We start from the raw sequence: 11,775 nt of genomic DNA, 5'->3' as shown, positions 1-11,775 counted from the left end.
TGTGTTTGAGGGACAAGGGGAACTGATAAAACAATCACAGGTTGAGAAGAATTAAATGCACGCAGTGTCATGATTTTCAGAGGTTCTGTGCCAAGTAGGGCTCAACTCTGCCTGACCAGTGGCGGGGTCGCTGAGGGGTCCACAGAGAGTTTGTTAGATGAGATCCACTTATCCCTGAGGACAGACTCAAAACCTCAGCAAAAAGCAGCATGACTGGAAAGATGGTGTATCTCACTTCTTCCTGTAGGAACACAAATGGTGGTACCCTGATACCACGGCAGCTGTCAGCTGGCAGGTACCAGTGATGAGAGTGGGGTGTGGGCGCTCACGCACCATTAGTGGAAGCATTAGGAGGAAAAATTAGATAATGATCAATATTTAAAGTGCACATAAACTCTTGGCTCAAATGTTCCACTGTCAGGAACTTAGCCTGAGAGCCACAAGCAGACAATGATACATACAAGGATGTGCTTTGCAGCCTTACTTGTGAGCAAAGAAATGAAGGCAAAGGAGGTGTGATTAGTGATGGGCTGTTTTCTGGAAGTGTCCAACCAGACATGTGAACACCACTGGACTTGGATTCGAGGGAACAGAAAAAGAGTTGACAATGAAGCTAGTCAGGAGAGAGAAGGTTGTAGGGGCAGCTGCTGGCCATTCACTCATTCATTCAGCCAATATTTCTTGAGCACCTACTATGTGCCCGGTACTCTTCTAGGCACTGGGGCTACAGGAGTGAAGAAAATACACTCCTTGTCTAATGGTGATTGTGTTCTTGTGGATGAGCTGGGCAACCAGAAAGAATAAATGCTATGATAGGAGAAAAATAGCTTCAAGAAGGGAGTATCAGTGGGAGGGAGGTGAAAGTTTAAACAGGGGGTCAGGGAAGCCAACTTAACCGACACGTGAACAAAACTCAAAGGAGATAAAGGAGTCCCGCCCTGTGAAGACCTGAGAGGGAGGTGTTCCAGGCAGAAGGAACAACGAGTGCAAAGGTCCTGAGGCAGGAGCCTGCCTGGTGTATTTGAGGACCAGCAAGGAGCTGTGTGGCTGCAGCTGAATGAGGGAGGGGTGAGTAAAGGAAATGAGGTCTGAGAGGTGCCGGGTCGGGGACTGGGGGAGGCAGACGCTGTAGGGCCTTGCAGGGCAGCAGAGGGGCAACCTGCGGTGTCCAGCTCAGGCTCACAAAAGAAATCCACATCCAGACCTGAGTTTCCTTCATGTTCCCTCTCCAACCTGCTGCCATATTGCCCCGTCTATCAATGGCACCCTATTCCATGCCTCCACCACCACTGCCGCCGCTGGGTCCCTGCACCCTGGACTTCCCCCTTCCCTCAGCTATAAAGTCTGACGGGTCTCCTTCCACCTCACTCTTCAAATCCATCCACCTCTCCCTCTGCCCCTCAGTCCCACACGATGAGTCCTTTCTTCACTGGTTCTACTGTGGGGGCCAAAAAGGGAGCCTCAATTCAGGACATCTGCATGCATGGAGCAGATGGGAGTGTGCTGAAGAGAGGGGCAGTGTCAGGTAGACTTGGGCAAGAGCCCCTCGCTCAGGGCCCTCTCCATAAATAACAAGAGAAAACACATAGCACTAACATTCTGTCAGCCACAGTTTTGAACATCTTCGACATTAAATCACAGTAGCGTTAGGAGGTGGGTATTATTATCAATCCCATTTAACAGATGAGGAAAACTGAGGCACAGAGAGGTCAAGTAGTTTGCCCAAGGTCACACAGCTAGCAAGCTGCTGATCTAGGGTGTGAACTCAGGTAGTCTGGCTCCCTAGTCTATGCTCAGCTAATGTGGGTCTGCTCTGCCCCGTCCCATCTAAAGAGGCACCTACTACTTTGTACCAGCAGATTGTCACTGCATAAGAAGGCAAGCCTAGAACTGCCTGGTTATTCCCAAAACCAGAATCCTAGAATTTGTATGTGAAATATTTCATCTTTCCAAAATGTTGCCTCAAATTTGTCTAAAACCAGGCAGACAAAATAAAATACATCTGTGAGCCAAAGTTGACCCATGAGCCACCAGTCTGCAACCTCCGGTGTTACAGAATTTCCCTTCTTTGCATAACCTTGGGAAAAGAGAGGGGAGGGTATCTTTAACCAGCAGCACAAGCCTAGGACCTGCCATTGTTCCTCTGGTTCTGAGTGGAAAGAACTGCTTTTCTTTTCATTTCTGAATTTCATGATCCCAGAAGCCCTGACTTCTATAACCTGAAAAAAGAAAAATTCTCCCAATTCTTGCACTATACCAGTTCAGATCTTTTTTTTCTTCCACTGAGCTCCACCTGCTGCTAGTTCTGAGTTGACTCCTCCTCAGGGAGGGCTGTCAAGCATCAGAAGCAGAAGGAAAGTGGTCCAGTTTGCTCCCACCTCCTCTTCTCTGGTTTCAAAGAAATTTTTTCTTCCAAGTGTTTTTGTTTCTTTTTTTCTTTTCTTCTCTTTAAAAAATTTCTTCCGTATGTTTTAGGACCAGTAGCTCCTTTCCCAACTGTGTCATTCTTTTGCAAGGGCCACTCACACTTGAGTATGAACTAACCTCTTTCCAAATGGAAAAAGGCTGGGGGGAGCGGGGCTGCCTGAGGTTGTGGAGGGGCACTAGTGCCTGCCATGCTGAAGGTAGAAGGAAGAAGCTGAGGGGCTCAGATCCCTTCTACCTGCTCTCAGACCAGAAACCATGTCCGTGATTGCTGAGCAAGGATGATGCCCCAAAGTCCCTTGGCCAACACCCTCCCCTCTCCTATGTCCAGAAGTTTGAGCTCAGGGCAGCAAAGTAGAGAACATAGCACCATCAGACAGGATGTTGCCAAGCTTTGTCCCACCTTAGGGCCTTTATCCTTGCCGTACCCTCCTCCTCTGATGCTCTTTCCCCAGGTTTCACCTTGGCTGGCTCCCAAATGTCACCTCCCAGAGGGGCCTTCCTTCCAGCCCCCGCCCATCTTCACCTCCACACCATCTCATCACCTGCTTTATTTTCTTAATAGCTTTACCACTCTGCGAAACAACATTGTCTGTATTTCCCTCCAGGGTGTAAGCCCTCTGCACTCCTTGATTCCAGAAATACCCTGGACCCGCGCCGTCCTACTTAGCACAGTGCTTGCGCAGCGAGCCTTCTCCGATCCCGCAGCCTCCGAACCCCTAGCAGGGACGCCCCCTGTAGCGCTGTTGCTCTGAGCTCCCCCTCGCGGCCAAAAGGCGTCACTGCTCCAGTCCAGCACAAACACTTGGACACCGACGGCCTTGGACCTGGGGTCCCCTTTATTCCGAAGCGCAGGAGAGGGAGTGCCCCAGCCGAGGGGGCGTGGTCAGGAGGTGGGCGGAGTTTTAGGACCGGGCGATGCCTCGTGGGCGGAGTCTAAGGCAAATGGCCAATGGGGGCTCGCCATTCGGGGCCTGTGGAGTGGGCGTGTTCCCGGCCGGGGGCGTGGCCCACCTTGCGTCTGCAGGTGGGAGGGGCCTTGGTGGGTCAGGCGGGCCGATGGAGCCTGCACGACTCAGCTGGTCTCCATGTCGGTGAGGTTGCCCCGCAGGTCCTGCTCCTCCTCGAAAGCCTTGAACAGTGAGTTGAAGTTGCCGGCTCCAAAACCCTGGAGCGGGAGAAAGGAGGTGAACTACCGGCCCAGAAAGCCAGACATTGGGGACAGTCTGTACTTCGTGGTACCTGGTGGTTGTGGCGTTGAATGACTTCCAGGAAGAGCGTGGGTCGGTCCTGCATGGGCTTCGTGAAGATCTGCAGGAGGTAGCCTTTCTCGTCGTAGTCCACTAGAATTTTCAGCTCCTAGGTGGGAGACAGAAGACTAAGGTAAGGGGGTGGGGCTGGCCTGCCACTCTAGCCTAAAATGATGGCATCCTTAGAAAGGCCGTGGGGGCTCCTGCACCCCCAAAGCCAAGATCCCTTTCTCTGGCAGTTCCAGACAGCTCCAAATAGATCCCCAAGTTGTCCTATTACCACCCTCTGCCACAGCCCCTTTGTAAACTACCATCAAGGCTGACCTGGGCCATCCCAGTAGCTTCTTGCCTCCTTACAATCCATCTTCCCCCCAGACAAGGATCTTTCAAAAATCAGATCATCTCACTCCCCAGTTTAAAACCCTCCAGTGGAAACTGGAACCCTCATACATGGCTGGTGGGAATGTAAAATGGTGCAGCCGCTGTGGAAAACAGACTGGTGATCCCTCAAAAGGTTGGAATTACCATATGACCCAGAAATTTCACTCCTAGGTATCTACCCAAGAGAATTAAAACATATGTCCACACAAAAATGTGTACCCAAATGATCACAGCAGCATTATTCACAATAGTCAACAAAGTGGAAACAACCCAAATATCCATCAACTGATTAATGGATAAGCAAAATGTGGTCTATTTATCCAGTGGAATATTATTCAGCTGTAAAAAAGAATGAAGTACTGATGCATTTAACCTTGAAAACATGAAGCTAAGTGAAAGAAGCCAGTCACAAAAGATTACATATTGTATGATTCCATTTATATGACATGTTCAGAAAATCAACTCTGTAGGGGCAGATCAGAAGTTGCCTAGGGTTGAGGGTAAGGCAATAGAATGGAGGGGTTGAGAGATGTTGGCTAAGAGGTGTGAGGTTTCTTTTTAGAATGATGAAAATGTTCTAAAATTGATTTTGGTCATGGTTGCATAATATAGTGAATGAATAGCCAAAACCCACTGAATTGTGTGTTTTTAAAAAATGACATGTGTTATATAACTTATATATCAATAAAGCAGTTAAAAGCAAAGCCAAAGAAACCTCCAGTGGTTTCTGGCCACAGAAGAACAAAATCCAAACTCCTAAATAGCCTACCAGAGGAGCTGGGCCACTCCTCAAATATTTCCTTTTATCCACTCTGACCTTCTTTCTGTTTCTCAGATACTCAGAGCTTGCTCCTGCCTCAGGACCCTTGCACCTGCTGTTCCCTCTGCCAGGACTGCTCTTTCCCCAGCCCTTCACACAGCCAGTCTCTCATCATCTAGATTTCACTGGAAGGTCACCTCAGAGAGGCCTTCTCTGACTACCTCCTGAGTAGTAGCCCTCGGTCACTCTCTGTCATAGCCTGTTTTAAGTTTCTGCACCGCACCAGTGTGCACTCTCTCTGATGGTATTTGTATCATCTGTCTCCTCACTAGAATGCAAGTCCCGTGATGGCAGGGACCTGGCCTGAATCCTGCCCCTCTGTGTCCCAGTGGCTGATGATGCCTTGGTCTTGATAGAGGTTTAGACAACATTTGTGAGGTAAGGTGGAACTCAGGGTTCGTCCTCCTCAGTTGAGCAAGGATCCTGCTCTCGGCCTCACCTCCAGGACATCAATATTCTCCTTCACCCGGATCTTGGCCGACTTGAGCTTCTCCCGCAGTTGTTTGTAGTATGTGGACGGAACAGCCAAGAATTCCATGCCTCTCTCTCTCAAGTGGCGAATCTGTCTCAGAGCAGGGTCAAAGTCAGCCTCCTCCTCTCTCCACACTCAGCAACTCCAGCCAGGTGGAAGTGTTGGGCCAGGAGGAGGCAGGGGCCCTGTCCCTGCTGCCCCCAACTGCCAGGATGTGGTGTGACTTCATCCCCTTCCTCTGCTGGGCCTTGTGGGTCCCATTAGGAGAACAGCGATCACTAACATTTATGGAGCCTCACTATATGCCTGCTTCAAGCACTTTTATGTACTGCCTCATTGTGTCCATGCAGTAATCTTTTGAGACACCTGGAAGTAGACTCAGGACATTTAATTTGGCTGAAAAGACCTAATGGATCTTTAGCTTAATATCCTCATTTTTAAGGTGAGGCAACTGAAGCCCAGAGAGAGGGTTGAATCTCCCAGAGACACACAGGAAGTCCCTGGAAGACCTGGGTCTAGAATTGAGGCTTCCTGGTACTCTGGCGCCTGCTACTTCCGGAGCAGAGAGACTGAACTTTCTGGGGTGGGAAGGCCCCTGCACCAGAGTGGCAGGAGCCAGTGTCAGGGAGCCCTGTGGGCCATCTGGGCTGGTGAAGGGGTCCCAGGACTGCCACTTGCCACCCCCACCCCCAAGCCCCTGACTCTGTTTTGCAGAGTTTGGCTCTGGAGCTGAATGGGAGATGAATTAGGACCAGGAATGGGCTTCTAACCGCTGTGATGATGTCTTGGGTGTTGAGTGCAATGTGCTGGACCCCAGCACCCCCGTTATAGTCCACATATTCCTGCGGGAGGGAAGCAAAGAATCCACCATCAGTGGCCACCATCACCCACACCCCTGCCCCTGTGAGAGCCTTCCAACCTCTTCCCTGCTTCCTTCTTCCCCAGCCAAGGTCCCCGGAGCGCAGGGAAGGCCCCACCTGGATCTGGGACTTCTTCCTGCCCGGTGCTGGCTCGTTAATGGGCATCTTGATGGATTCCTCGTAATTGGCCACCACGATGGACCGCAGAGAGCTGTACTCCGTGTGTACCTGTGTGTCATCCACGGACCAGAAACGATGAAACTGCAGGTTCTTCAGGTACCTGTGGGGTGGCCGGAGGGGCACGCTAACTCTGAGTGCTGGCCTGCGACTGGGCCTCCAACCCTACTCCACCTTCCAGAATTTGTTCCCGGAACAGGCTCCAGGAGGGAACCACCTTTCATATCACACACATCATAGATTTATACCTTTATTATGACAATTTTCCTTCAAGTCGTAGTAAAGCATCTGGTAACAAGATCTGTATATATGGAAACACTCCAGCAGATGGAGGTACTTTGAGAAGGGGCACTTGCTCCTAGTTTGCATAGGGGTGCTCTTTGGGTGGTGACGGCCTTCCTCCCAGCCTCCCTGGACTGTGACACCCCTGTGCAGATTCCCCAAGGTTCCTCAGGGGGAGGACCTGTGGGTCACTTTGGGCCTTAAATCCTCTGGTCTCCATGGTGACGGTTTTACAGGGAACAGATGAATCGGTGACCTCAGACTAACCTCCCCCGACCTTGGGCTATATTTCCCCACAAGATTGGGAGCAGGCCTGTCCCCCGTGTGAGAAGGGCCTGGGCCAGGGACTCACCATTCTGAGGCAGAGAGCATCTCCTGATCAGGCTGGTTTCCCACAATGTGATCGATTATCTCGAGACAGCAGTTGGGCCTGGGAGACGGACACGGTTAGGGGTGAGGAGAAGGCTACTCCGTAAATCTTCTCCTTCCCCCAGCCCCTCAATAACAAGAACCCCTTGCTGTTCGTAGATGCTTTATTTGCATCAACTCACTGTTACTAGCTCCATTTTACAGATGAAGAAACTGAGGCATGCAGAAATAAAGTAACTTGCCAAGGTTAAATAGCTAGGAAGTGACAGCTGGGATTTGAACTGAGCCAATCTGTTTCCAGAACCTATGCCCTTAGCCTCTATGCTGCCTTTTTAAGACACCCCGGGGGACTCTCAGGGGCTCCCCAGCAGGCTCCCAGATGCTCTGCTCCCTCAGAGAAGCCCAGTCTGCTTGGAGGAAAAAGAACGCATTGTTTTCCACCACAGCCCCCAGGGGCACTCACAGCTTGGAAAGCAGGGGGTCCGTGGATGCTGGGGCCTCAAATCCAGGCAGAAACCGGCCAGTGTAGTTCATCTTCTCCACCAGGGTGTGTGTAGTGTCCCCATACTGTGGGAGGCAAACAGCCGAGCTCCCATCCCCACTGAGGCCAGGCCACATTTCATGGCACCGACGGAGCCCTGACCTGACCAACCCAAACCTGACCCTATCCAGGTGTGATCTTGGGCAAGTCAAGTCCCCTTTCTGAAATGACTGCAATCTGACATTTGGGGATTTTTTGACAGTCTGCCTGCCCCCCGGGACCATAAGCTCTGTGAGGGTGGAGAGCGTGGGGTCCTAGCGCATAGTAGGTGCTTAGTTTAAATGTGTTGACTGAATGGAATGATGAGGGCATTGGATCAAACTTGATGGAAGGGCCCTTTCAGTCACTGTAACCATCTTTAAGTTGTACTTAATCTTGAGGAGGTAGGACTCAGGTGCCAAACAGACTTGGTCACCTGTGCTGAGTGTCTAGCTTATGCCAGGCACTGTTCTCAGGGCTGTAGATGAACAAGCTCATTTTATCCTTAAAATGACTGTGGGAGGGAGTCTAGCTGAAGAAATGGGCACAGAAAGGTTAAGTAGCTTGTGGCATGTCAACAGATGGACCACACAGGTGGTCCCTTGCTCATTTAAATGAAGACACAGAGAGGTGAAGTGATTCACCCAAAGTCACACAGCTTGAGCAGGGCGGAGTTTCCCCAGACCCACTCATCTCCTCCTTCCTTCAGAGCCCCTGCCTGAGGCTGCCTTCCCAAACCATCAACCCCTGCTGGGGAGGAAGGGAAGCCTGAGGGGTGACCGGTAGCCCTCATCATTCTCCGCACACTGGCCAAGCACACAGGAGGTCCAGCTCCAGGGAGAATGTCTGTGCTTCAAGGCACAGGGTGGGATGGTATAATGGAGTGGGGAGAGGGGGATCTTGGCATCTCAGTGGGTGCCGACAGCAGGTGGGGTGGGGGCACCAAGGTTAACTAACTCACCGTGTGTAGCACAGCAAACTTCACCTTCCCAAACTTATCTTGCTCTACCCAGGGCTCCCGCACGATTTTGGCGCCCCGCTCCCGGGCTTTCTGCAGAGGAGATGGGGTGGGAAGGCGTAAGTGCTGGACCGTTGGGGAGCCCTTGCCTGCTGCCCCTTCTGGATCGTGTCTGCCTGGTTCTGCCTCAGCCTCGCCCAGTTTTCCCAGCCCCCGGCAGGAACCCCAGCAACTTCAGCTGTTGCCCTTGACACCCAAGCGGGAAACTGAGGCCCAGGCCCAGAGCTGGGTCTGTGGGAAACAAGCCAGGTAGGGCTGGGGGTGTCTGTCCTGCCTTGGCTAACGCACTCTGTGGCCCTTCCCCACTCCAGTCCTCAGTTTCCCCATCTGTAGGAAAGGTGGTTGGATAAGACGAATACAAGCTGGCGTTTATTGAGCACCTACTGTGTGTCAGACCCTCTGCCAAGTGCCTTACAAGCATGATCCGTGTATTAGCAAAACCTTATTTCTGCACATCTATCTTGTCACGTGTGAGGCACTGTTGTAGGGATTAACCTCTTTGATCCTCACAACAACATTTCATGAAAGGCACTGTTGTTGTCTCTTTTACAGATGAGGAAACTGAGGCACAGAGAAGTTAAGTCACTTGCCCAAAGTCACACAGCTGATAAGACTCAGACCCAGCAGTCTGCCTTTGGAATCTACACTCTGAACCTCTAAGCTGCCTCTTGAATACAGTGTTTGGTACAGAGTCATGCTCAAGAAATGGTAATGATGACCTAGTTTCTTCTTTGTAATACTTCGGTGAGATAGTTGGTTATTCCATTTTACAGATGTGGAAACTGAGGCTCAGGAAGAGGACACATGGTTAGTAAGGGGCAGAGTGTCACCAGAACTCAGGTGTGTATCACACCAACGTCTGGGCGCATTGCTCCAGCATGGCAGTGTCCACCAGCCCTGCCTGATAGGGGTCCCAGTGGCAGATAGAGGGCAGGCCGAGCCTTATTGCTTTGTCCTCGTGCCAGCCCAGGTGCAGTCTCACCTGCACGATGTAGTCACAATCTTCCACCTCGAACGCGATGTCCTTCACTCCGTCGCCATGTTTCACCAAGTGGTCACCCATCTCTGTGGCCAGCAGGGGAGGCGGGTGGCACTGGAGTCATGGCCCCTCACCTGTACTCTCAGCCTTCTGGGCTCCATCTCATTCTAGGCTGAGACCCCCTCCCTGAACCCTGACCCACCCATGTGTCCCTGACCCCTCTCCAAAGATCACGTCTTCACCCGCTGGCACCCAAACCCTCTGGGGCCCCCTCACCTTTGTTCCACGGGTTGAGGGCAGAGGAGAAGACAAACACAATCTAAGACACAGAGGAGGAGGGAGGCGTGGCTGGTGGCTCTGGTGAGCTTGTGGAGGGGCAGCCCCGTGCCCTCCTCCCTGCCCACCAGTGAGACATCCCATCAGGACCACATTCACCCTCCCAGCCAGGCAGGACTCTTGAACCGGGGTTCCTGTCCCTTCGCTGCCTTAGCTTCCCCCTGGCCCTGAGGGATGGGGGCTTCTCCTGTACCAGACCCTCCTGGGGTCCTGGGGTGAGCTGCTAGTCAGGCCTCCCCACGGGGGAGAGCTGCAGGGATCCTGGACCAGGGCACTGCCCAGACTTCCAGCTCTGAGGTTTGAGGCCTTTGCCAACTTTCCCTGAACATCTCTGAGGCCAGTGTTGGGCAGGGCCAAGAAGGAGACCAAACTACCTATTGCATGTGTACAAAGATGCCGGGGGGGAGGGCCCAGTGGGGGCTGAACTCAGCGCCTGCTCCCCTAGCCACACCAGGCCCGCTGGCAGAGGACTGGCTGCCTGGAGGAAGGGCCCCCTGGTCTCTGCAACTGGCAGTAGATGCTTGGGGGTTCCTGGCGTGGGGGGACTCACCTTTCCTTGCTTGATCACGTGGCTCACCACATCCCGGGAACGTGTCTCCAGGCCCTTGTAGGCTAAGGGTTCAAAGCCCATCTTGCTGCAGTAGTACGAGGCAGCCTGAATCACAGAGTTGCAGCTGGGTCTGTGAGGGTCGGAGGGCCAGCCTGGGGGACCCCAAGCTAAGAGCCCCCAGTCCTCTCAGCCTGTGTGCCCCATTGCCCCAGGTGCAGAGTCCCTCCTGGGAAGAAAGGCTGCTCCCTGGCCCATTCTGATCTCAGGGGAGTTTCCCGCTGGGGTCTGCGGCCCCGATTGTGTAACTAGGATCCAAAGAGTGGCTGTCCTTCCTGGAACAGTCCCAACACTGGCCCCGATCCTCCCCTCCCAGGGGCCAATCACAGAACCGGCTGGAGGCTTGCCCTTGTCCAGCAGCCCCTCTTGCCTGCCCTCTGCCCATTTCCAATGCCTCGCCCCGGCTTCTACCTGCTTGGCGTTGCCAACCCAGAAGGTCACGGAGTGGAAGTGGAGGAATCGGCCTCTCTCGGGCTGCAGAGGGAGAGAAGGGGCCAGGCTGAGTCTCTGGAAGTAGGTCTAGAAAAGTGAGGGTGGAGAAGTGTCGCCTGGCCACGGCCCTTGTCCCAGACTCAATCTCAGAACTAAGGAGAAGCCGATCCCACCGCCCCGCTCAGCCTTGCCAAGCCTCAGTAGAGATTTCTCATATAGAAATTGAGCTCCTGTGGGCTGAGGATTGGTAGGCTTGCCCAGGTTTCATAGGGGGACATAACCTTGTGTTACAGCAACACAGATTTAAATTAGACCTTAAAAAGAACTTCCAGACAGGATTAAGAGATTGGCAAAATTTTAAGAAGAGAGAAAATTTTTTCTTAGGAAGGCAAGGTTGAGTCCAGCTCGGTCTAGACATGGCCGAGGGGCAGACATGAACTTGAAGGTGTATCCTGGACTTCACATACCCACTGTAGTTATTTCTCTTCAGCTCTTTGCTGACATCCCAGTCTCCTGGGTCCCTGACCCCACATTTCCCCTCCTGCTTACCTTCTCTCCTTTGTCGCTGTAAGTCGTCTAAGGAGAAAAGAAAGGACAGTGAGAGGTGGAAGCTTGGACACAGGTGCTTCTGGAAGTCTCACTGCACATTTGTACCAGGGGGGAGGCTGCCATGGCCCCAGGCACTTACCATGACTGATCTTGGTCAAACTTCTTGCTGGGAAGACTGGGACGGACAAAAAGGCCAGCAGGATGTTGGACAGAAGTATTTAACATCCATCAGGTCCCGCCTCTGGCCTCCTGGCCTTCCCTGGGGTAGGAGCTGATCCTGAGAGCTCCTAGGCCTGGAA

General features: G+C 52.5%; 1 protein-coding gene and 1 long non-coding RNA gene across 2 annotated transcripts; one reads left to right on the top strand and one right to left on the bottom strand.

The window, feature by feature from the left end:
* Positions 1 to 3,229: 3,229 nt before the first annotated feature.
* HPD (4-hydroxyphenylpyruvate dioxygenase) lies at positions 3,230 to 11,756 on the bottom strand. The gene is made up of 14 exons (XM_010969761.3): positions 11,616 to 11,756; positions 11,477 to 11,503; positions 10,907 to 10,969; positions 10,439 to 10,543; positions 9,829 to 9,871; positions 9,556 to 9,638; positions 8,517 to 8,606; positions 7,499 to 7,602; positions 7,019 to 7,096; positions 6,325 to 6,487; positions 6,118 to 6,189; positions 5,315 to 5,437; positions 3,667 to 3,783; positions 3,230 to 3,592 (listed from the first exon to the last, which is right to left on the bottom strand). Exons 1-14 carry the CDS (start codon positions 11,616 to 11,618, stop codon positions 3,500 to 3,502), a joined length of 1,164 nt encoding a protein of 387 aa, XP_010968063.2. The 5' UTR covers positions 11,619 to 11,756; the 3' UTR covers positions 3,230 to 3,499.
* LOC141575801 (uncharacterized) lies at positions 3,780 to 6,537 on the top strand. Its single transcript, XR_012503658.1, has 2 exons — positions 3,780 to 5,253; positions 6,293 to 6,537. It is a non-coding gene; the product is annotated as an uncharacterized LOC141575801 (long non-coding RNA).
* Positions 11,757 to 11,775: the final 19 nt, after the last annotated feature.

This window comes from Camelus bactrianus, chromosome 32 (assembly GCF_048773025.1).
Source record: "Camelus bactrianus isolate YW-2024 breed Bactrian camel chromosome 32, ASM4877302v1, whole genome shotgun sequence".
NCBI classification, from domain to species: Eukaryota; Metazoa; Chordata; class Mammalia; order Artiodactyla; family Camelidae; genus Camelus; species Camelus bactrianus.
Note: the sequence above shows the minus strand (reverse complement) of the source record. Positions and strands in the feature narration are given on the sequence as shown.